Raw genomic sequence first — 22,978 nt, 5'->3', positions numbered from 1 at the left:
GAAAGACTTCGATCAGATTTGCCCATCGACATATTTGTGCAAGTCTGTCTGTCAATCTTTGTCCTTTCAACTCAGTGGCTTGCATCTGAGGAATGGTTTCGCGGAGGACAATGACAGAAGTACGGCAACACCACCCAGAGCTGTTTGCACCAGAAGATCACTCTCCATGAATTGTAGGTATCAATTATGCCACCGAGCAAGGGTCCAGGCAGGACCGACCGTTGTCCCGCTGAGAAACCAACCTAAAGAGGTGGCTCGTTCGGGCTATGGTTGTTAAACTTTGTTATGGCACGATCAGCAAGTTGATCGTCGTCGCCGAATACAGGGCGATCCCTCCCCATTTGAGATGGATTGAAAATCCGTTACTTGGGAAAATTTGTAACTGCTGCCTACAATGAAAGTGGTGGTTGGTTTGAAGAGGGCTGCGAAGCATTGATTATGAAGACAACGAGAAATAATGTTGCGATTTACCTTCCATAAGATGATTTCGAAAAGCACTCGGTCTAGGCTCAATTACAATATAAAATTAAAGCTTTACCATTTGTTAATGTTGTATTGCTTTTACTAAATATGATAGCGCTTGCAGGTCTTTATTGACGACACACTTACGGGGTAGGCCATGGGCATTGTTTTAGCTGAGGCAAATTAGGTGATTCGCCCCTATTTGTGAATGGAATACTCATATCAACTCGCGCATTTAACTTGATTTCTACAAACACTGAACTTACTAAGATAAGCACATCTGCGTGCAATCCTTTCTCTAGAGCTCAACTCTGATTGTGGTCGCTCAGCTCGCATTCACAACCGCCTCAATAGTCTTCAACCCAAGCCCCCGGCATCCGAGTCTTAAACTTCAGTCTCTTCAAACCGCCCGACTTGCGCATTTTTCTGGCCTGCCTGCGCTCGAACCGACTCTCCATGAGATCACACGCACGATCAAGCCCAGCCAGTTGCTCCTGTGACCATCCGTATATCCTGCTGAGCGGTAATTGTTGCCCCAAATATGCCGGTTCATTTCGGTTCAGTGGAGGGTATACAGGGTAACTCGGGAGCAAAGAGCGGTCATTGTGGCCGGGTCTAGCTTTCCAAATGGGATCTTTCCAAGCCAGGTGCTGCTCTGTGACGTCGTCCTGCGGATGTCTTGAGCCAAACGAACTTTTCTGCCTCAGATGAGGAAATTCCGCAAAGAGCTCGCGTGCTTGACAAGAGTCAGAATTCACCTCTATCCAGCAGGGTAATCGCCTGCCTCTGGACTCTTTGACAACAAACCGCCTTTTGTAAAGTGTCTCGCGCCCATGCAACCATATTCCGCCCCTGTCGAGCCATGGACTACCCTCATCCCATGTGGAATTGCAATGTTCGATTTCCACTTGGAGATAGTGCTGTACATCCACGCCGGCTTGTTCCAATATGTCGATCCAATCTTGGGCATTTTCCAGAGCATTCTCAGTGGTGTCAGTGCGGTGAAGAATGTGATGAAGAGCGCTGCGCCCACCGGTAATATATCTTGCCCAAGTGATGTTGTGGATGTCTAGCCCAGCCAATATGGCCTGTTGGATGATCTGTGCCCATCCTCTTGTGTCATAAGGTTCTTGTCGATATTCACACCTTCTCAGAAACCCTTGTAGAGTGTGCTCCCACACCATCAGGTTGAACGGTGCCCAGTGACTGGACACGTATACCTTACAGGCATCTACACAGCAGTTGATGTATTCTACATCATAAATGCCGTCTAAGAGTATCTTGAGCTCAAAAGGGGCAAGACAATCCTTACGCAGGTTGATGTAGTCGCGGGCAATCCTTGCGTCTGAGGAGGACTGGTATCCATAGATAATCGCCGGGTTTGGAGACATGTGGCTTCTATGAATCTATCAGTGAATTGAAGCTCTACTATTCAATCGTACAAACCGTTCTGATAAATCAAGGCTATGCCGTATTAAGAATTGACAAATCTTAGACGCCCTTAGCGATGTGGCTAGCTAACATAAACATTAATAATGCGCATTTTGCAATTGTGGCAGCCCTACTCACACCAAACAATGAAGTCTCCGAGTCTGCCCTTGACCCTTCCCATGTCAATTTCGTGTCGAGGGTGAGGACCCTTTCGCTGAAAAGCGTCTGGACTTCACTCAAGCTGTTGCGCTCTATGGCATCCAAAAGTCTACCGCCGGGTCCGCGTCGGTTGAAATTGAGATCCAGTATAGTTGGAAACTGGATAGCGATGGACAGGGGGCTAAGAGAGCCATGCTGTACGGATAGCTCGACGTAAAGCCCCAACAAAGGTGAGCCTGCGAGGAATGACGAGCTGTCTTGGGTGGCTGAGTCGTTTGGACCGCGAAGGCCAGTTGAGCGTTTTCGTGTTTTGGTGCGCTCAACATAAAACACTGAGTTCCATCCTTGTCTCCAATGCTCTTCGGTATTTATTTCGTATCCGGGCTTGCTCATTGCCAATGGAGCTTTGACACCTGCCTGATGTCCATTATTGGCCATAGTTGGAGTTGGAGACTGCGAAAGGATGGAAGGCCTCAGATTCATAACCCTGTAATGCTTTAGATCGGGCTCTTAATTGAGTAGTCAGACTTACAACAGGTTTGTGGTCATCTGTAAGTGAAGCGAATTGAGTGAGCCCTCCATATCTGAATCACATTGCCTAATCTTGCCTCTGTGCTGCAAGAATAGAGCCCCCATCGTGCGTAAGGGGTTATGATTCCTTGCTGAACCGGATGTAATTTTGCTGACAAGATCGTGCAGTTGGAAGATCTTGTCACGGCAGTGGGTCAAGGTCTTGTGCAATTTCTGAAGCAGAATGGCATCCCACGGCTTGGGAGCTTGATTACAGCAGGTGAGTGCGACTTCAAGTGAGTGACAAATTGCTTCAATGTCTTCGAGCTTGTTCGAGAGGCTGGCGAGCTCCGTGGCGGCCGACTTGTATGACGCAATCAACTGTTGGATGGCGGTCGCTGTCTGTACCAACTGCATCGCCAAGGAGACGACACCAAACGCAAGAGACGTCGAATCCATGATGAGCAGGTGATGTAAGAAGTAGGCTTTTGGATGAAGAATGAGAACCAGACTCTCAGACTCTGAGGCGGGGTTGGGTATGCTGATATCCATTGCGTACCAAGCCTGCCTTGGGCGTCGTGCAATGCAGCCAGCCTTCTTCCTGCGTTTGATTGGATATTATTTCGCCAGTCTCGTTATATTTATATCACGGCCCGATTACAATTACACAACGCCATGTGCGAAGAGTCCTTTAACAGCCGGACGCGTCTGTCGTACTCCACCAAATCAAAATAGCCAGCGAATGGATGGTTACAGCAAAAGAGACTCTGAATCTCAGACATCGCATTCCAGACAATGGGCGAGGAGGATGGTCCGTCTCTTAGAAACTCAAAGCATGAAACTTATGGCTTAAAGGCTAAGATAGCTATGGTACCCCTCATCGCAGTTTCACCTATCTGCTCAGCGCTCATGCAACCCATATCCGTGTTAGAGAAAGGTTCGCTTCTATTTAGTCTATATCTGCCAAGGATAAGTGTCCGCTTGAAATGCGGGTCTTAGTTTGGTGAAAGGACGACAGCATTTTTACGAGGTGGGATATTCGCCAAGGAATTTTCTCCCACGGGACAAGATCCTTTTCCCTTGCAATAACCATTGCTTCCAAGATGTCGGCCATTTCTTGGCTATCCCAAATACCCTCTCTTCGCCAAATAGATCGGAGCAATCGTATGCACCTCCAATGAATGTCGACATCTGCGCAAGAGACGCAAACCATTGTAATGGCAGGAATCAGTCGCGCATCAAATGTAAAGACAGGCACTACTCCGAAGAAACCAGAGTAGACAATAGACTCTGCTCTCTGTACTATTTCATCGCAATTCCCAAGGGAAAATTCATCGTCAATGTCTTCCAGTCGAAGAAAACATTTCCACAATGCCTGGTCTATAGAAAGCATCCTCATCCGGCGTATTTCCTCTTTGAGAACTTTTTGATGCTCAAGTTGTTCCTTGTATAGATCAAATCGAAGGCTCCAGTGATGAAAGTACGGAACCAAGGGACATTCCCATTGAAGTTTGTTGGACTCCAGCTCAGTGACATGATCACGGCATGAAGCACCAGAGCCAGTGCAGCAGGGTTCTTGTTCAGAAAGACGCCTGACTGCATCATACATCCTCTCCACCGCATGAAGTGACCTCTCTGCTGCAGCCGTAGAAGTGAATGGTATCGGGGGGTGGCGTATGTCAGTGTCCGCAGGAGGAATATTGAAATCTGGAGTGATGTCATCTCCCGCATATAGAGACACGTCCTGGCCTAGTCGGGAAAACAGGCCAGAAAGGTCTTCGAAGAACCTGGACATGTTTATTGGTGCTTTTTTATTGGTCTCTGTTGACCCTTGATCGTGGAGTTGGCTGAGAAGAGCAGATCCTGCCCGCAGATGGCGAAGAGACTCAGCATAGCGCCCGTGAAGATTCTCTATGCAAATAAAAATGATGCAACATATTATTATCACCTCCATATTTTCTTTAGAGGGTGTTTGCATAAGCGATTTGACGTGGTGTATCGCTTGATTGTATTGTCGAACAGAGAGTTTCTCGTATGGATGAATGGATTGCATGGATGTCCTTAGATGTTGGGACTTGAAGTACTTGTGTGCACCTCCAAGAGCGCAAATAGCATACTTGATAGGCTCCATTACATGAGCCAGCGGCAGGGCGTATGTGAACCAGAAATTAATTGGACCCAAGGATGTTGCAAGGTCTTGAAAGGTGCATGTCCGAACGTGGTGGAACAAGTCTACTTCCGTAGGCACTGTAGAGATGTCATTGGTCAAGCTGGGAAGCAGTTGGGGCTGCCTAGCATTTGGTATGCGGTGAAATGGGGTTTGATCATTGGGGCGAGGTGTTGTCTGTTTGCGAGGGCGACGAGTTAGAGTGACTTGATAGCCATCGCACACGCGGCCGTCGTTCTCGCATCTTTGACAATGTGGCTTTCGTTCGTCACATTTGAGATGGCGGATTCTATAAGAGTAAGTATTCGAAGTCAACTGTTTCCAGGTAACGAACTTGCTATAACAATGTGAGAATGTGGCAGGATTAATAGAATTGAGGATCCACACACCAGGTAATACAACCGGATCTTACTTTGGGGACCTTTGCTCTGGTCCACTTCTTTGGTTCTCCCATCTGGATTGTCGGTGAGAAAATGAGTGATTTTATGGTAGTTGAATCCGAAGTAAAGATGAGAAAATCCTTGGCAACTGGGTCGTTGGAAACTAGTAGGCGAATACGAAGCCACGTGGTGGGGTTGCAATTGACATGAGTCAGAACTGGCCGTATCGACATAACGGGATGATTTGGCGAGTTTCCAACAAGCATAGCGGCTTGCAGACTTATCACTTCTAATGTTCAATGGAAAAAGCCGAGAAATATTGAGGACTGGTAAGCCACTTATAGAATTGCTAAATATGTATTAAATGTCCAGACTTTGAATATCCATCCGACTTGCAAGTATTTCGGCACGTTCCACCTTGTAGGAAAGCTTCAACTATTGTTAAGGCTTATACAAAAATGTTGCTAGGATAGAATGTGGACACTTCTAATTTATAAACTTTCGTATTGGAAAGACGGTGAACAATATGTGTATGCTATTGGTGTCTAACAAAACGAACAATTTCTCCGTTAACTTCTAGGATATTAAACTAACCTATTTGTATAACTTGCGGTATCCTTAGACTCAGTTGTGAGCATCTCTTGGCTCTTCGTTGTCCACTGTAGGAAGAAGACTAAACAGAATTCGATCCAGTCAGTCGATCCGGTCTTATAAACAAAAGGCTACTATTCCCCGGGTACAAACCCTTTAGCTAAGCCTAGCAAACTAATGTACCTAGGATGTACTTGCGTGCGCGAATAGTAACCTGTATATGTCACACACCTAGAATTAAATCAGCTCTGTTCTGACTACAATTAGGATATGAATATTCTCTGTCATCATATACGCTTGGCTAAGCGGTCTCTTTGAACTCAGTTGTAAACCCTCTTTTACCTTTTTGTTCAGGGATCTATGAATTAAAATACGCTTGTTGAAGCGTCATCTGCTGAGATAGTGTCTAGTATATAAAGAACTCTACATTAAAAGCTAAAATTGGTATTTTCTAAATTGCTAATTGATAGAATATGTTGTCCCATTACATACATTTGACTTTTATCAATTCATCATTGTCTGCCTAAAGATTCACGACAAGCACCGTTTGTGTTCCGAGCCCGCCATCGCCATCTCTTACTACCACACATATGCGGTATATTACCTTGGCGATTCTAGGGAACCCGGCGAAGGGATGATTAGACAGCCTTTTTTCCAGACCACCTGATAACTGCAAAGCCAGCAAGAGCTTCATTGGACATTGCCAACTCTGGCGTTTGCCTTCTCTGCCAAGATTCAAACCACAATAGATCGCCACTGTGGGAGAGTGGACTTTTGTCGCGCAGCTTTGAACTTTGCCATCGAAACGCTGATAGTGGGAGATAGCGAGTGTCGCACACGGGCAATGATGTTAGGCCAGATTCTGGCAAGATGGAAACGGAGGTGGGACTTGCCTGATAACGCAGAATACCAATTGGCACGGGTGTCTTTGATAAGTGATGGGATCGGGTAAGATATGAGCTGTTTCGGGAGTTCGGTACAAAAGAATATTATCCAAAACATCAATCACACATGCTGCCACTTCTGTCGTCGAATGTCCCTCCCTATGTTGACTGCCTCCTTAAGGGAGGCCTTTTTTATTGCCTTCTCAGTTCATTACGGAGTACTTGACTGGTTAAACTGGCACAACCTCATTCTCGAAGTTTCTGTCGGGACACCCGATGAACTTCTCGGTCTGCGCTTTTGCATCTTGGACTAATATGTCTATTATTTTCATGCCTCTCAGATGGGCTGAAGATTGTACGGTTTCTATGGATAGTCGTAAGTCTACGTTAGCTTCGAGAAACCACGTTTTTTGTGTCAAACTGTAGTTATATTTATAGTGAGCGTATATTTTGCTGGTTCACGTAGTTTCAGAAGTTGAAAGACTCAAGATGTGTTGAGAAGCCCTACACCCTACATGTCATAGAGGAAACGTCCAGGTTCTTTAGATCATTTAGATGAATTATGCTAATGACGACTAGAGCTCATCTTGATAAGCATCGAGTTGACATAATACAAATATGGTTGTTGATGATTACTCCAGGGTAAGCTACGAAGACCGGACGCGTCAGGAATTAGAACAAAACTTGGAACATCTGTCGAAATGCATGACTTGAATCAAGAGTAAAAGTCACTGTGAATCAAGGTCTTTAATTAAGTTTAGACTACCAACGGAGCATACCAACCCGGGACTGAGTGATGGCACGGGACGGACCGCGCGAACTGGGTTGCTCATGGAGCCCTGAGGAAGGAACAGCTGAAAGGATAAAGTGGGATAAAATGAACGAGAAAGAAAGAAACTACCGCAGAATACGATATGCACGTGAGATGTAATACGTCACCGAGGATTGGGTCGGTGGGAGTTGGTGATTGAGTGACGACCAGACGTGTAAGACGCGTAGAGAGGGCAGGCTAACCGCTTTCTCTCGCACAGATCAGCAACCGAGCACACAATGCCGCAAGAATTGGGTCGATTCACCATCAAACAAAGAGAAACGCAACACGTATTCACAGACCCAGTCAACGAGGGGAAAAGCACAGGCAAGACGCGGTCGAGTGACGCTGCGGAGGGGAACGAGGAGGGGTCGGTCGGGTTTTTTTTTCAAGCGGTGGAGACGTGTCGCTCGTTGAAGAAAAGAGGAGGGGCTGGTTCCGTCTACTTTGCTGCATTGGGCTGCGGAGGTGAATAGGCGGTGGGTTTTGGTGTAGACCGACTTATTCTAGTACTTTTTCTTCAAGTGAAGACATGTTGAAGCAGGAGGAGTAGAAGGAATCAAGTCTCCCGAGTGTCGGATTGTGGCAGATTGTGACAGATTGTAGCAGCCGGGATGAGGCCTGTAGTGAGACACAGGTAGCGAAGCGTAGCGAGGCGTAGCGAACGAAACCAGGGCTGCACGGCCACTATAACATCCGAGTCCAGCGTGTCTCCAGTGGGTACCCGCCCGGTCTCAAAACCCACTGAACGCGGCCCCCCCGGCGACGCGTAAAGCACCGTCCGCCCACTGAAGTTATGCCACAGCGGGGCTCTTTCCAGCGCCCGTCCAGTGGGCTCAGCGCTGTGCTCCAGCGGACGCTGCACACGGGCTGCACAAAAACGTCACAAAGCCCAACGCCAACGCCAAACGCCAAAAACGCCAACGCGAGGGAGCGTGCCCCCATCGCGTCGGTCCCCGGTCACCACCAAAAGTCGCCCTCGTCTTAAATACCTCCTCCACCACCTTTTCGCCCTCGCCCGCTACTACACACCCGCACCACGCAACTTTCTTTTCCACCCTTGGCCTCCATCTTGGGCCTCTTGATTCTTCACTCGACCCGGCCTTGTTTCGAGACCAGCTACACCATTTCGAAAAAGCTCTGTTCCCGTGTGTAAGTGTGGAAGCGAGGCACGCCATTCTGGTGCGAGGGGAGGACCACAATCGACACTTTACGCGTGCTTCTCATCACCGCCTCGACACGCGACCAAGAGGACATTTCTCGTCTCCACTGGCAACTGTCCACCGACAACTCCACTGGAAACTGTCCGACTCTCACAACCACCACACCACAACCACAACCACCATGGACTCGATATCGCCATCACCACGCCTCGGCAAGCAGGCCTCGGCCGAGCCCACGCTCCCCGCAATTCGGCAATCCCTCGCCGGATCCAAACGACCAGCTCCGACTCTGCTGCCGCCCTTTGAGCCGCTCTCGTCGTCTCCTGGACTCCCTCGACCGGTCAAACGCCAAAACACCAACGCTTGCTCCGGACGCGCCCATCTCAAGTATCCCACGCCCGTGCCGACGTCCAGCACCGGCATCCTCTCTAGCTCGCCGCCTCGGGCCTCCGCTCCGGAACGCGCTCCCCTCTCGGCCGTGCCCGGCGTCGAGCTCTCGGAAAATGGCGAGACGCTCATCATGGGCCGCTCGTCCAACTCGTCTCACTACCAGCTCTCGGCCAACCGCCTCGTGTCCCGCGTCCACGTCAAGGCCCGCTTCATTGCCGCCGCGAACCCCTTGGAGCCCAGCAAGATGGAGATTGTCTGCAACGGCTGGAACGGCATGAAGCTGCACTGCCAGGGCCGCACTTGGGAACTGTTCAAGGGTGATAGCTTCACCAGTGAGACGGAGGGCTCCGAGATCATGGTCGACGTGCAAGACGCCCGCGTGCTCCTGCAATGGCCCAAGCGAGGAGCCGACTTGTCCGACTCCAGCTGGGACTCGCCCAAGTCCCCGACGCGCGGAAACGTGCTGCTCCAGTCTCCTCTCCGCCGTGCCGCTCGCATCGCGTCACCCGAGAGCCCTACGCCCGTCAACTCCAGCTCCCGTCGCCTGCAGGCCCTTCTCCCCGGCCACCGAGACGGGATCGACATCTACGAGGACGAGCCCGAACTCCCAGCTCCCAAGCGCGAGATTGTCGACGTCAACATCAGCATGCGGACCGAGGCCACGGCCAGCTTCACGAGCGAGCCCGACGTGGAAGAACACGACCCCGACGAGGAAAACGACCCCATTGTGCACTCCTTTGGCCCTTTTGGCGCCGACATCTCGTGCCGGCTGGCTTCGATAACAACAAAGTCTCCCAAGGTGTTCAAGGGCCTCAAGCGACCCAACCCGCTCGTCAGCGCCCTGGCTTCGGACCTGTTTGCTCCTCGCTACATTCCCTCAAATCCTTGCTCTCCCAAGAAGCAATCCTTTGAGTGTCCTGCATCTCCCAGGAAAGAGCCCGTCGAGTTGGATTCTCCCCTCTCCTCACCGCCCAGACTGCGAACACCCACCCCCGAGCTTCTTGCCGAGCCCATCGAAATCAACCCTGCTGTTGTAAACCATGTCGTCAACCAGCTTGCCTTTTCACGGCTTTCCTCCACACCTTTATCCACCATTATGCAGAACCTGCCCGCCGAGGAGAAAAAGGGCCTGACCAAGACGATCCTCCGGGACTCTATCGAGGCCACATCGTGCATTGGCGTCATCGAACGTCAGGGCAAGGACGCTGCTGGCAAGCTCCTCGAGAGCGAATACTACTACGTGCCAGAGCGTGACGATGACCAAGAACGACGTGCAGCCGTCGACGGCCTTCGAAAGCCGAGTCTACGAGCATGCAGAAAGCAACACAAGGTATGGATCCCACCTGCAGGAAGCCGAGAACCCGACTAACATGACGCAGCAATATTACTGGAAGCGCCCCAAGGCTCTCTAATCACCCAACGTACATATGACTCGGGCGCGTCGCGGATGGATGGTGGACTTTTGTTATACCCAGGTTTCTTTTATTGTTACATACTACGACCAATCCACCTCCCACGAGATTTGCGGTTGCCTGCATAGCTGAGGCGTCTTTGTTTTCACTTTCTGGAGGAGTTGGAGGGCATTTTCTCAAGGGACGGAGATCAATTAGATCTAGGGATGTTTTCCTGGACGGGGCATTTCATGGCGATGAGGGTCGGGACTTGTAGGAAGGCGGATGTCAGGCATGATGAGGAGTAGAGGAGCAATGAATCTGTTACCAATCAGACATGGAGAGCTGAATTTGTTACCACCCAGACATGGAGAAGCTGAATGTATTGAGACATGATCTCATCATCTTATGATACGGAGTCGTAAAGATGCCGATGACCGGACACGCGGATAGTAGCAGCCTCACGCGTTCCTCGTCCCAGCCATGACCATCACGCCATGACGCAACAGCGGAAACCGCACCGCACTGCACTTCCAGCTAGCCCCCATCACGAGCCCCTGGGCGCGGACCATACAAATACAAGCCCTTCCGAACCCCCAGTCCATCACGATCAGAGAAGCTTATGCGAGACGCCACAAGCAAACAAGAATCTTCGAAGCCGTTCCTCCAAGGACCCATCGGTAGTAAGACCCAATGCACATAGAAAGATGTTCACTTGTTGTTCTGAATATGGCTATTAGCTACACAGAAGTAATAAGTTGCCTGATGATTACTTGCCATTGAGTTCTGAAACTTCGCCAAGTGTTCGTGGGAAGTTTTCGATAGGAGCTCCATTCATATGGCTGAAGAGTGGCTGGAGTCGAGATCCAGGAGTATTCGCTCTGGCATTCTCCAGCCGAATTAGAGCATTGCCATCACTGGAGATAATTAGTAAAATAATACCAAGAAATATATTGGAAACTTACCGAGCTTGATTCTCTGTTGAGAAGACCTTAACATCCGATCGGACGTTATCCATTTGGGAAGTTAATTTCTTCAGGACTTCTTTAATATCACGCAGATCCTGGTTCATAGCACGCAGCTCCTGGGCGATGCTCTGAGCATCATGCACAGCTGGCATGGCACTAAGATTCTCGAATTCGACGGCAAGATTTCGGCAATAAGCGCTCATCTGCACAAAGCTGGCAGCCGGGGTCGCCATTGTTAACAGGGGTGTGTAGGACGGAAATGCCAGGGTTGGGTGGGTGTGAGGGTGGAGGAATGAAGTGGAGGGGTGAAGTGGAGGGGGCAGAAACCAAAGCGGGGTCACCGTTCAACAGTCTAAAATCATGACTAAGCCAGCCCCGATGTGCGAGCCTTCTCCGATCCGGCTGCCCCGCTCGATGACATTCACATTGCGATGCGGTGGTGGCAACGGGCGCCACGGTGACTGGGCGTGGGCTGATGCCGGTTGGAATGTTGCATGGGGCTCGGGTGGAGGGAGAGGGAGGTTTAAATGGGATCAAAGGTCCCTGGAGGAGGGGAAGTTGTCCATGTTCGACAATGCACCAACGTGTAACGCACTGAGGTAAGTCATCGATGAAGCATCGCGAGAATGTCTGGCTGATTGTAGTACAAGCAAAGCATCACTATACCACCAACAAACATCACTTACCACCAACAAACATCACTTACCACCAACAACCACCACCAACACCATGACCAACACCACGCCAATAACCACCACCACCACCATGTCGACAAACCTCACCCAAGAACCCCAGTCCTACGACTCCAGCTCCCCTCCCGTGTCCCCATCCACCGGCCGCCGCATGAGCGCCCACGCCGAAGCCGACGCCGCGCGCGCCATCAGCCACACCAACAACTGGACGCCCGTGTTCGAGCACTGCCACAAGTGGAACAGCGAGGACCGTAAACACGCCATGCACATGGTGAATATTGGCGCCGTCAAGACTGGCCCCGGCTTTACGGAGCGACCTTGATCGGAGTGCAGGCGGGATGGACGCGCTGGAGACTGCTGAGGGACGTTGAGGAACAAAATGAACAGGGCATCAGCCAGACAATGGCGGCCCTTGATGAGTGTTCAACACAGATTGAACTGTACACTACGGAATACGGGACGTCAAAAGAATGGATTGTAACAGTGGTAGCTATATTGTACCAGGTATCTTTACTCCAACGCTCCAGAGTCAAGGAAATAAAGCAACGTAATCATCGCTGTCCGTGTGCCAATCTGATGCTTCGGTAACAAATGGAATCCTTCTTCAATCTAAAGCCCCTTCGGCTTTGGTTCGTCTCTGTTGGCCCTGTTGGCCCTGGTACTGAAATACTCTCCAAACACAGCAACGGCATAGGCGGAACCTGCAAGCCCTGCTGTTCCAAGGATCACCTTCCTCCCAAGTCTTCGCCTCGTTCGTCCTCTGGCCGGCCCCTGTTCGGGGATGGTCTCATTGACGACCGGGTTAGGTGGTGCTGGCTTGGCCGCCGACTCCGTCGCATCGTAGTTGACAAACCCAGTGGGACTAGTAAAAGTTCCAATGGCAGACTTTCCCATCATGTCAATGGGGTTAATTCGTGGAGAAAAGATTGGCTTGTCGTCGCCTTGTCGGACTTTGCGAAAGATGAGAACATCCCCACTACCCGATACAATGTCGTACCCTTGCGACTGGAGAGACTCGAAATAAGGCAGAAACTTGGACGGGTTTGACAATCGTAGCAAGACATCGGAAAGGGTAGAGGTGGAATCATCATTCATCGTTGTAGTGGCGTCAGCAATGCTCATTGTGTGGGATGAGGCATCGTAGGCGAGAATCTTGTACGATGCTGCCAAGTCGGCCGCGGCCTTTGCGTAGTGTTTCTCGACGGTTGGCAACGTCTCCTGCCCACACTCTTCCGCAAACGACGTCTGAAGGCCTTGGGGTTCTTGCGAATAAGGGTCCTTAATTTCCTTGTCGATTTTCGCCCAGTAGCGATCAATGGCTGGTTGGATTTTGTGGTCGTCGATTGGGAAACTTTCATCCATGGAGCTGACCTCGACACTGTCGTGATTAGCCTGCGAGCGGTCCTTGGGAACCAATGTGGATGAGCATTTTGTCCAAGAAGTTGCAAACTCCTCGGGGAAATCTCGTGCGTAGTTGCCAGTCAGATTGGGCTCCAAGATACCTTGCTCGGGTTCATCCTGGCTCTCTTGGACCCGGCGCATGGTTGTGGCACGAATTTCCTGGGCCGTCAGGTCGTCGACCTCACTGTCGAGATTGGTTCTGTGGTGAAAAGGATAAGTAACTGATGGACCAATCCTGGTATCTTGGGGACCTGCCTTGGAATCGAAATATTTGAGACCACGAGCGACAGCGTCTGGAACAGAAGCGGGCTTGCCATCCGGCTCATTGTGACGGATGGCGGAATACCTGTCCAAGTCCTTGTAGGCCTTTGTAGCTTCCTCAGGATGGATTGGGTACGGAGTGTCGACAGAGTCAAAGGCCGATGGGCTGTACTTGTCCAAATCCTCATAGTTCTTGGTCAGCTCCTCGGGGTGTTGGGCTTCAACACTGGCAGAGTACTTGGAAAGGTCATTGTAGTCCTTTGATGCCTGCTCTGGGTGGACGCGGTCCGGGCCGTTGTTCTCATACGCAGCGTACTTGCCAAGGTCCTCATAGTTCTTCGAGGCCTCCTCGGGGTGGACTCGAGTGTTGGGAGCACTGTCAAAGTGATGGTAGGCAGGCAAATCCTTGTATTCCTTGGAAGCATCCTCGGGATGGATCCGGGAAACCTCGGGTTCCAAATCACGCGCGGCATACAAGGGAACATCATGGTACTCTTTGGATTTCTCCTCGGGAGTCAATCTTCGCAGACCGTCGGGTTCATTCCACTTGACCTGACCATACAGATGCAAGTCATTGTAGTTCTTGGACGCCTCCTCAGGCGTCAGCTTCCTGAGGCCATCTGGCTCATTCCAACGGACCGGCCCATACTCGTCCAAGTCTTTGTACTCGCTGGCCGGATCATGCACAGGTGCGTCGACCTTGTTGGGAAGGACTTCTCCCTTGACAGTGGTATCCATCTGTGCATCCTCATGAGCTTGGAGGGTAGACTTTTTGGCAACAAAAGGGGTATTGTAAGCGTCAAGATCCTCGTAATTCTTGGACAGTTCCTCGGGTGTCAAGCGACGGAGACCATCTGGCTCGCTCCACCGCACGGCATCATACTTGTTGAGGTCCTTGTAGTCCTTTGACAGTTCCTCAGGAGTTGGTTTCCTCAAGCCATCAGGCTCGTTCCAATGCACAGCCCCGTACTGGTTGAGGTCGTCGTAGTTCTTGGACAGCTCCTCTTGGGTTTGCATTCGTAGACCATCCGGTTCGTTCCAACGCACGGCGTCATACTTGTGGAGATCATCGTAATTCTTGGACAATTCTTCTCCGCTCTTCTTCTGCAATCCATCTGGTTCGTTCCAACGCACAGCGCCGTACTTGCCAAGGTCGCCGTAGTTCTTGGACAATTCCTCTTCTGTCGGCTTCTGAAGTCCATCCGGCTCGTTCCATTCCACCGGCTTGTACTTGTCCAAGTCACCATAGGATTTCGACTGTTCCTCCGGAGTCAGCTTACGCTGGGTGTCTGAGCTGCCAATCTTGGTCGAGTATTTGTCGAGGTCATTGTATTGCTTGGAAGCCTCCTCTGGGGTAATCTTTCGCAGGCCATCAGGTTCGTTCCAACGAACCGCCTCGTACTCGTCTTGGTCTTCGTAGCGAGCCTTGGTTGGCTGCGGAGCGGAAGTATCTTTGACGGGTACATACTTGTCGAGGTCGTCGTATTTCGGGGGAGAACTGACCGGTTCGCTGGATGAGAACTCTGTTGGCCTGTACCCGTCGAGGTCGTTGTACATTGGAGTAGACTTGGAAACTCTGCGATTGGTGATGGGGTCAATATAGGTCTCCGTTTCCGCAGCGTCCCCTTTCAAGTCTTTTGGGGTGATTGACCTGGACCCTCGTTGTGACTCCAGATAACTTCGAATGTTGTGTAGAGGAGACCACATGTCATAATCGTAGCTGAGAGGCTTATCGCCTCGGATCAAGTGATCGATTGCACCTCGTTCCACGTCCTCAATGTTCTTGCCGGGGCGAGTACCTGAAGATTCATCCGACCAAGACTTGATCTCGTCGACGTTGACATATTTCTTGTTGGAAGGCTCCGTGGCTCGTGCAAAGGCAGCCATGGCCTTCTTGATGGTCTTGTGGGCATCCTTGTCCCATGAAAGGTTGCGATTTAGCGACTCCATGTACTGATATCGGGCGCGATGGCGTCTGCGACCGTGTGAACCGGAGCCGACGGACAATGACCAGGCGCCAAAGCAAAGCTGTCGCGTTTGGAGGCCACATCTCAGTAAGCTTGTGGAAGGCGAGAGCGACGTGCCCGCACGGGACTGGAGGATCTTCGCCCGCGAGGTGTGAGTAGTCGACAACATGATGTACGGGGTGTTGCCTAATTCTGGATTCCATATTAGCAAGGGCGACGAAGAGCTGTTGGCGGGAATGCTGCATCTCGAGGCAGAACAAATGCGGATGTCTCGACCAAGTGAGGGGAGCTTACCAGACGAGCGTTTGCGCAGCCGACAAGCTGCGGATGAATGCGACTAACACGATGGTGGAAGCAGAGGATCAATGTCTCGGGGCGCAAAGAAAGATGATACGGCTGGAGGCTTATGGAAGCTGAGAAGAATGAAATGGATAGAGAGATGGGAATAATGCGGAAGAATGAAGCGGAAGAAGGAAGTAGAAGTAGGTGCGAGACCTGACGACGACGAGGTACTGGGGACGGCCTAAGGTTCGTGGGCGACTGGGGAGTGGGGACCTCCACTGAGCTGCGCTTGGGGGACTGCTGGAGTGAGACGCTGCGGGATTGGGGGGCGTTCTAGGCTGGTTTGGGCTTTGGGGGCCACTGAGGGGGGTTGTACAGGGGCAGTGGTGGTTTTGGGGCTGACGGCCACTGAGAGTTTGCGGGGTAGAGGGGCGGAGGGGCCACGGGGAACCTCTCGTCAGTGCAGCTCCCTAGAGTCCCTTGGCCCTCCCAAAGAGCCGGCAGGGAGGATGCAGCCACTGACGTACGCTGCTCATGCGACAGTTCAACAGGGAGATGATGCAGCGACGGAATGCCTCTGACTGGGACAGGAACACTTTGAGTGGCCTCGGCACATATGCCCGAGCAGTCGCGCCAATCAGGTCTGTCAGCAGTGCATTTGCTGGTCAGGGTTAAGTTGAAGCATGTGCATGTATTGCAACCCGAAACGGCAGGTCCGCAGCTGTGGCGGTGGCACTCATAATCATGGCTTGTCACGTGGCTTGCCTCGTCGAGAGCAGCGGAAGTGCCACTTCAAGATTCGTACCAAGCTTGCTTGACGTCGTATCACGATGTTGTGATCAGTGTGATGGACGGAATGGGAGGTCGGGGTTGACATCCGCTGGACCAGACCTCGGGTGGGGGGAGGTAACCAACCGAGGACTGATTTATGGCGTGGTTAACGCGGCTCGCTGAGACAAACACAGGGCTTCGTTTCCAGCGGGCGGGCTGAATGCTATCTATTAGTGTCCCCGCCAGCCAGGATAAATGCGGCAGTGCAGCTGCGCTGCTTTGGAGCTCTCGGTGAGTGGTAGTTGACACGCAAAGTGACCAGGCCATCCCCGGTCGTCCCGAAGCCCTCCAATCCGGACATTATCCTCTGCCCAGTGCTGTGACTCTCTGCATTCAGAAGGAGGTACAGGGGACCCATATCCTGGCGAACCTTGGACTTTGGTGACGGGATGTTCTGGACTGACTGTGGAGTCTCGGCGGCTGGCAGGCTGAGGTCCTCAACTAGGCATACATCATTCAGAGTCAGGATGATGGCGGTTGGGATTGGATTGGATCGGCGTGAGTCAAGTCGGCCAGGGTGTGTCCACACTCCAGAGAGGTATTGCTGGTGTCACAACGATGGATTCCCATGATAAAAGACGTTGAATTAAATACACTCTTACCATTTCGTATACTCTTTCACATCTTCCCATTCCTCTCAAGCTCTTCTCACGCGTCGCGTGTCCGGATGAGGCTCCGACTTCAACCCCGCTCCCGCCTCATTCTTGCCAAGAGCGGCTAGGTCCGTGCTTCATGTGACATCACTCGTGCCCCTCCGAGCATTTTCTCATCCCTCACCAAAGCCAGAGTAACAAGCCTGCAATAAGCGCATCACGCTCGCGCCTACGCCCGCCGCCTCGCTTCACACACGCCCCCGACAAGATCATGAAGCGGGCTCAGGGCAAACCCGCCGCCCGGGGCTTCGATACCGGTGCCCGCTCCGGATTTGGAGGGTTTGGTGGGTTTGGCGCTGCTGCAACCGGCAGCTCGCTGTCGTACCTCGCCGAACCTCCCTCGTTTGCTGCCGTCTCGGACCCGAATGTCGTCGTCTCTCTGAAGAACATTTTGAAGAAGGATAGCACTACCAAGTCCAAGGGGTTGGAGGATTTGCTGGCCCATGTTCTGGCTAACCCCCATGATAAGGATGGTGGGGTTGAGGAGGCCGTCCTCGAGGTTTGGGTAAGTGAACCGCCAAACTGTTGATGGAGCTAATATCTTGTAGGTTCAAGTATACCCCAGAACATCGATCGACAACTCCCGTCGAGTCCGTGAACTTTCCCACAACCTCCAGCTCGAGCTCATGAAGTCGGCCCGCAAACGATTCGAACGTCACATTCCAAAAATTGTCGCTGCTTGGCTCGCCGGTCTCTTTGACCGAGACCGGATTGTTTCCAGAGCTGCTAGCGATGGCCTTACTTCTTTTCTTACAACTCCCGAAAAGATCTCGGCGTTCTGGAACAAGTGCCAACCCCAAATCCTCGACTACGCGATCGATGCTATACAGGAGACACAAGACACCCTCAGCGATGAACGATCAACGACCCCGGAGGATTCAGAGGCAAAATACTACCGAGTCGTCACGGCTAGTTTGTCTCTGGTTCTTGGTCTACTTCAGAGAGTCGAACCCGCCAGCCTTGAAAAGTTTCGATCCCGATACGATGACTACTTTGCCGAGGAAAATGTCTGGAAAACAATCACCTTCAACGACTCCAGTGTTAGAAAGACTTCCTGCCAGTTGCTCTTTGCCACCATTGATCGAAAGTTGCCGTACGCCGAGTCCAGCAAGGTCAAGCAGGCATTTATTACTGGCGGCCTCAAGACCAACCAAGCAGGTTCTGCCCTCGAATATGTTCGTGCATTAACAAAGATGACACAATCATACCCCGACGTGTGGTCCTCGTCTAAGTCGCCAAGTGATCCTAAATCGCCACTCTCTCGACTTATGGCCTTTATCGCCAAGGGATCACAAGGTAGTCAGCCAAGGTTCTGGGAATATCTGGACCAGCTGCTTTCCATCTTGCCTGCTGATCAACTGACGCCCGAGGTTGCTTCCCGTCTGTTGGCTTCGCTCAAGTCTGGCATTACAAATCGAGAAGAGCCTCGGACAAACACCTCTCCGGCATGGAAATGCTACATCGATACCGCGAAGCGCCTACTAGGTGCCCTTCCTGTCGACAGTCAGCTACCGTTTGTCCAGGAGCACCTTTTTCCTCTCATCGAACAGTTCCTCTTTTCCGTTTCAGAAAAGACGGCCGCCATCCCTCTTGGACCAAATGCGGTATCCGTGCTTGTCGAAGCCTACATTGCCACTGTCCAGTCGTCACCTCCGGTCGTTTCGGCATCAGCCGAGGAGTGGAATCGCCTGGCTAGCGTGTTTTGTGCCAAGATTTCGGGGTCCCTTCCTGAAGTCTCTCGGGAATACCATCAGTCTCAGGAAAAGATTGCTGAAGAAGGCCGGCGCTGGTTCAGCCTTGTGGGACAGATTGAAGACAAAATCACCGCCTTGGATCTTCCGGACCACGGAGCCGCACCTTCAAACGTCGTGATTTCTCAAAGCATCGCCCTCTTGGAAAGTCGCAACATGAAGCCTTACGGTGCCGCTCGAATTCTCGAGTATGCTCTAAGCACCGCTCCTCGCTTGTTTGTCGGCGGCGCAGAGAAAAGAGTGTCCAGCTTTCTCCTTTCGCTCACTGAAGGAGACACGGCCAAGGCTGTAGCCTCTCCATCGTCTCGGTATCTTCTTTCTTGTATCCATCTCCTTGGAGCCGTCTCGGACGAGCTCGCCACTGTCTGGACTTCTTGGGTCAAGGCTATTTTGGAGCTTCCCTCTGGATCTGCCCGTGACTCTGCACTTGCGTCTCTCATCTCCCGAGACAGCGGATCAGCTCTCGCCCAAAAAGACAAAGAATTGCAGGATCACATCGTTTCTCAGTCCGTTGCTCTGGCTAGGGGTGATGCAGGTTCTTGGGAGGTGCTTGAAGCGGCTGTTACCTATCAAAGCCTTACAGACGACAGCTACCGACATCTCGTGCAACAGCTTGTCTCCGTCCTCGACAAGGAGCCCCAGCATACCGAGCCTACATTGAGAGCTCTCGAAATTACCGCCAAAGGCAGACCCGATCTCTTCTCACAGGACGAGGACATCCACACCACCCTAGTTGCCCAATTGCTGAGTCTCTCCGAAATTAACGACCCTACCATATCCCCCAAAGCCACAACTGTTCGCTCTTTGCTTGACGGCCATGGCGATGGAAAGTTGCCCGTTGTCAGCATCATTCAATCGAACCTCGAAAGTGCTGGGCCACAGTCTTTGGAGTAAGTCTCCCCTCTCCTATCCCACATCTGCTAACCAATCAGTATCGAGACACTCGTTCTCCAAGCACAAAGTGCTGCAACCAATACTCCCTTGGAGGAACTATTCCCTAGTACCAACGTCTGGATGACAGAGCTTACACCTTTCTTGGAGCAACCTGTCAACCCATCGCTAACAATCACCAATAACCTCGGCGGTGCCGCCGCACTCGCAGAAGTTCCCGAAGCTGCCCCAGTTCGAGTACCCCGGGACAGAAAAGGTCGTTCCATTCCCATGAGAATGGCCCTTTACGTCTGTCAGCTTTCAGAGTCCAACCTTTTGCTCTCCCAACTACCAAAGCCATTCCAAGTGGAACTTCTCTATCTGCAATGTCTGACTGTCCAACTGGTCTCGGATCAAATCACTTGCATGGAAGAAAATCGACTTTGGAAGACGGTAGGACACTCCGAGGCCAGTTCCCAAGCAGAGGGCTTCGTCTCTTCGATGCGCCACGTCCTAAGTACCTTGACCTCGGAGGTGAAGACCTGGGACGACTCTGTGGTTCACGACCTCGTCAATCTCTTGATGGAACACTCCAAAGAATTGACACCACGGGGTCTGTACAGCGCGAGGGCTCTGGGCGAGTTGTTTCAATCCTTGACAGAAGCTGGCGTCGTACCTCATCTCGAAGAGTCGTTTCTGAAGCCCGAGGTTCTCAAGATATCGCCTGTGACAGTCTTTTTGGCCTCTGCACTCATCACCGGATTTGGCGAGACTCTCCAGCCTTCCAAGCCGGCCAACAACTTTGCCAACCGGGTCATCAGCGAGGTCGCTGGAGCAACTCCTCAGGGAGCAAAGACTCTCATGACGCTGGTTCTCCTCTCCACATGCGCTCAAGTCTACGAGCTTGGCGAATTACCTGTGGCCAACAACCGAATCGTCTTTGCCGTTCGCCAGATTACATCCTGGTTGGATGAACCCGAGAGCCTGAGCGCGCCTCTCTGTGCTGAGATTTGCCGTTCCCTGACATATCTCCTCCCATGTATGAAGGATGTGTACGGATCATATTGGGAAAAGACCATCGGATTTTGCATCTCGCTCTGGAACCGCGCCAATGATTACAAGCTTGACCAGGCTCTCCCTTTCATTCATGCATCACTGAAGCTGTTCAAGACGTTGGAGTCCCTCCAAGAACCCAATGATGATCTCGTCGACGTCATCAAAGAGTATGCCAGCGCCAAGCCTCGATCGTTGATTGAACTGCTGCGGCTCTCGAGATACGCCACTTCTCAGCCCTTGGAAATTGTCGACGCCATGCTCTGTCGGGAGGTTGACAAAATCCCCCTTCGACACATCTCCGACTTGTCAGACATTTTTGGGCTGGTGGCTTCGGAATCCCGAGACATTCAGACTGCGGCCTTCAACCTCCTCCACAAGGCAATTCCTGCACAGCAAGAGCAGAGATCTGTTGACGTTTTGCTGGACAAGACAGGTGTGTACACTAACTCCATGTGGCTTCGGCTCTAACCTTGGCAGATGCTCGATTGCCTGACGAACTTCTCTCGCTCCTGCTGGATGCTCCAACGTTAGAAAAGTACTCGGATGAGATGCTCGCCGAATTCCCTTCACCCATCCGCGCATACCTGCTGTCGTGGAAACTAGTCTTTGACGCCTACTCGACGTCTTCGTTTAAGATTCGAAACGACTTTACCGAAAACCTCAAGATGGACAACACTTCTGGGCCGCTACTGGACTTTATGTTTGACGTCCTCGGACACTCAGCTGCCCATCCGCTAAAGCTGGAAAGGGTCAACCTGAACCCCGAGCACATCAGCGACTATGATGTCAAGCTTGCAGAATCGGAGCCGGAGGAGAAGAACATGCAGTGGTTGTTGGTCCACCTGTTTTACTTGACGCTCAAGTACACGCCCGGCCTGTTTCGCGCGTGGTACATTGACTGTCGGTCAAAGCAGACCCGAATCGCCGTCGAGTCTTGGACAACCAAGTACTTTTCCCCTCTAACAATCTCAGACACATTGGATGAGGTTCAAGAGTGGGCAGATGGACAGGAGCCCCCTGCCATGGACGAACAGGAACTTGTTGTCAAGGTTGCCAGAGCAGCCAGAGAGGTAACGGCAGGCTACGAAGTTGATGAAAGCCAAGCAGCCATTGTCATCAAGGTCCCTCCCAGTTATCCCATCGAGGGTGTCACTGTTGCCGGCCTCCATCGCGTCGCTGTGAGCGAAAAGAAGTGGCAGAGCTGGATCATGACGACCCAGGGCGTCATCACCTTTTCCAACGGCAATATCATCGACGGACTTCAAGTGTTCAAGCGCAATATTGTCGGTGCGCTCAAGGGACAGAGCGAGTGCGCCATTTGCTACAGCATCATCTCGACCGACAAGCGCATGCCCGACAAGCGCTGCAGTACGTGCAAGAACCTGTTCCACCGAACATGCTTGTACAAGTGGTTCCAGACCAGCAACCAGAATACATGCCCACTGTGCAGAAACCCCATCGATTATTTGGGCTCTGACACGGCAAAGCGGAGACTGTGATGACATGATGAGGAATGAAACGTCATGAGACTTAGATATAGAGTTGAACAAAAGCGTTGGCATGTGATCTAATAGTCTTGTGATAGACGTGATAGACGTGATACACCCAATCTGTAGCGGGTCCGGCGATACACCGTGTGATAACGTCCTGCTCATCCGCTTTCCCGGTTGAAAGCGTCTTGGAGAATAAACAGATGGCCATCGAACTGATTGGCTTCGCGTGTGCCTTGCTATTGTGAAGCAAACCGAGACCCATCCTTGAGCTGTGTGATTAGCACAAGAATGAGGGAAGGGTGGTGAACTTACCCGGTGTCTGTGTCCTTGTTTATTTGTGCGCTTCTTGGCATAGGATTTGTATCATATTAGTTTGTCTGAGTCTTGCGTAATGACGAGTTAGGTGCTAGGTGA

At 51.6% G+C, this 22,978-nt stretch overlaps 7 protein-coding genes across 7 annotated transcripts; 3 read left to right on the top strand and 4 right to left on the bottom strand.

Moving 5' to 3' along the window:
• Nucleotides 1-809: 809 nt before the first annotated feature.
• BGZ61DRAFT_352068 (uncharacterized protein) lies at nucleotides 810-3,021 on the bottom strand (the record flags this gene model as incomplete). The annotated part of the gene is made up of 3 exons (XM_046240392.1): nucleotides 810-1,817; nucleotides 1,960-2,539; nucleotides 2,585-3,021. 3 exons carry the CDS (start codon nucleotides 3,019-3,021, stop codon nucleotides 810-812), a joined length of 2,025 nt encoding a protein of 674 aa, XP_046104206.1.
• A 390-nt stretch (nucleotides 3,022-3,411) lies between these two features.
• On the bottom strand, nucleotides 3,412-5,228 carry BGZ61DRAFT_452119 (uncharacterized protein). Its single transcript, XM_046245917.1, is given in 3 exon segments — nucleotides 3,412-5,018; nucleotides 5,103-5,105; nucleotides 5,119-5,228. The coding sequence occupies 3 exon segments, from the start codon at nucleotides 5,181-5,183 to the stop codon at nucleotides 3,512-3,514; spliced, it is 1,575 nt and encodes a 524-aa protein (XP_046104205.1). The 5' UTR covers nucleotides 5,184-5,228; the 3' UTR covers nucleotides 3,412-3,511.
• A 3,145-nt stretch (nucleotides 5,229-8,373) lies between these two features.
• BGZ61DRAFT_390668 (uncharacterized protein) lies at nucleotides 8,374-10,683 on the top strand. The gene is made up of 2 exons (XM_046242816.1): nucleotides 8,374-10,278; nucleotides 10,328-10,683. Exons 1-2 carry the CDS (start codon nucleotides 8,740-8,742, stop codon nucleotides 10,358-10,360), a joined length of 1,572 nt encoding a protein of 523 aa, XP_046104204.1. The 5' UTR covers nucleotides 8,374-8,739; the 3' UTR covers nucleotides 10,361-10,683.
• Nucleotides 10,684-11,605, bottom strand: BGZ61DRAFT_588516 (uncharacterized protein). Its single transcript, XM_046256530.1, has 3 exons — nucleotides 11,305-11,605; nucleotides 11,117-11,256; nucleotides 10,684-11,062 (listed from the first exon to the last, which is right to left on the bottom strand). Exons 1-3 carry the CDS (start codon nucleotides 11,538-11,540, stop codon nucleotides 10,950-10,952), a joined length of 489 nt encoding a protein of 162 aa, XP_046104203.1. The 5' UTR covers nucleotides 11,541-11,605; the 3' UTR covers nucleotides 10,684-10,949.
• A 266-nt stretch (nucleotides 11,606-11,871) lies between these two features.
• On the top strand, nucleotides 11,872-12,321 carry BGZ61DRAFT_532636 (uncharacterized protein; the record flags this gene model as incomplete). The annotated part of the gene is made up of 2 exons (XM_046253887.1): nucleotides 11,872-11,906; nucleotides 11,958-12,321. The coding sequence occupies 2 exons, from the start codon at nucleotides 11,872-11,874 to the stop codon at nucleotides 12,319-12,321; spliced, it is 399 nt and encodes a 132-aa protein (XP_046104202.1).
• A 235-nt stretch (nucleotides 12,322-12,556) lies between these two features.
• BGZ61DRAFT_452112 (uncharacterized protein) lies at nucleotides 12,557-16,189 on the bottom strand. Its single transcript, XM_046245916.1, has 2 exons — nucleotides 15,923-16,189; nucleotides 12,557-15,820 (listed from the first exon to the last, which is right to left on the bottom strand). The coding sequence occupies exon 2, from the start codon at nucleotides 15,795-15,797 to the stop codon at nucleotides 12,609-12,611; it is 3,189 nt and encodes a 1,062-aa protein (XP_046104201.1). The 5' UTR covers nucleotides 15,798-15,820; nucleotides 15,923-16,189; the 3' UTR covers nucleotides 12,557-12,608.
• Nucleotides 16,190-17,555: 1,366 nt separating this feature from the next.
• BGZ61DRAFT_545367 (uncharacterized protein) lies at nucleotides 17,556-22,570 on the top strand (the record flags this gene model as incomplete). The annotated part of the gene is made up of 4 exons (XM_046255294.1): nucleotides 17,556-17,899; nucleotides 17,943-20,035; nucleotides 20,078-21,504; nucleotides 21,549-22,570. Exons 1-4 carry the CDS (start codon nucleotides 17,606-17,608, stop codon nucleotides 22,568-22,570), a joined length of 4,836 nt encoding a protein of 1,611 aa, XP_046104200.1. The 5' UTR covers nucleotides 17,556-17,605.
• Between the last annotated feature and the right edge of the window lie 408 nt (nucleotides 22,571-22,978).

The sequence above is a fragment of the Ilyonectria robusta genome (genome assembly GCF_021365365.1).
Source record: "Ilyonectria robusta strain PMI_751 chromosome Unknown BGZ61scaffold_10, whole genome shotgun sequence".
NCBI classification, from domain to species: Eukaryota; Fungi; Ascomycota; class Sordariomycetes; order Hypocreales; family Nectriaceae; genus Ilyonectria; species Ilyonectria robusta.
The sequence above is the reverse complement of the archived record's forward strand: the minus strand, read 5'-3'. Positions and strand labels throughout refer to the sequence as shown.

Coding starts and splice junctions, on each gene's coding strand:
- BGZ61DRAFT_452119 (XM_046245917.1), bottom strand. CDS start 5,183: ATGGGAGAACCAAAGAAGTGGACCAGAGCAAAGGTCCCCAAAGTAAGA.
- BGZ61DRAFT_390668 (XM_046242816.1), top strand. CDS start 8,740: ATGGACTCGATATCGCCATCACCACGCCTCGGCAAGCAGGCCTCGGCC. Junction 10,279..10,327: donor CATGCAGAAAGCAACACAAG/GTATGGATCCCA, acceptor AACATGACGCAG/CAATATTACTGGAAGCGCCC.
- BGZ61DRAFT_588516 (XM_046256530.1), bottom strand. CDS start 11,540: ATGGCGACCCCGGCTGCCAGCTTTGTGCAGATGAGCGCTTATTGCCGA. Junction 11,257..11,304: donor TCAACAGAGAATCAAGCTCG/GTAAGTTTCCAA, acceptor AATTATCTCCAG/TGATGGCAATGCTCTAATTC. Junction 11,063..11,116: donor CGAAGTTTCAGAACTCAATG/GCAAGTAATCAT, acceptor AGCCATATTCAG/AACAACAAGTGAACATCTTT.
- BGZ61DRAFT_452112 (XM_046245916.1), bottom strand. CDS start 15,797: ATGTTGTCGACTACTCACACCTCGCGGGCGAAGATCCTCCAGTCCCGT.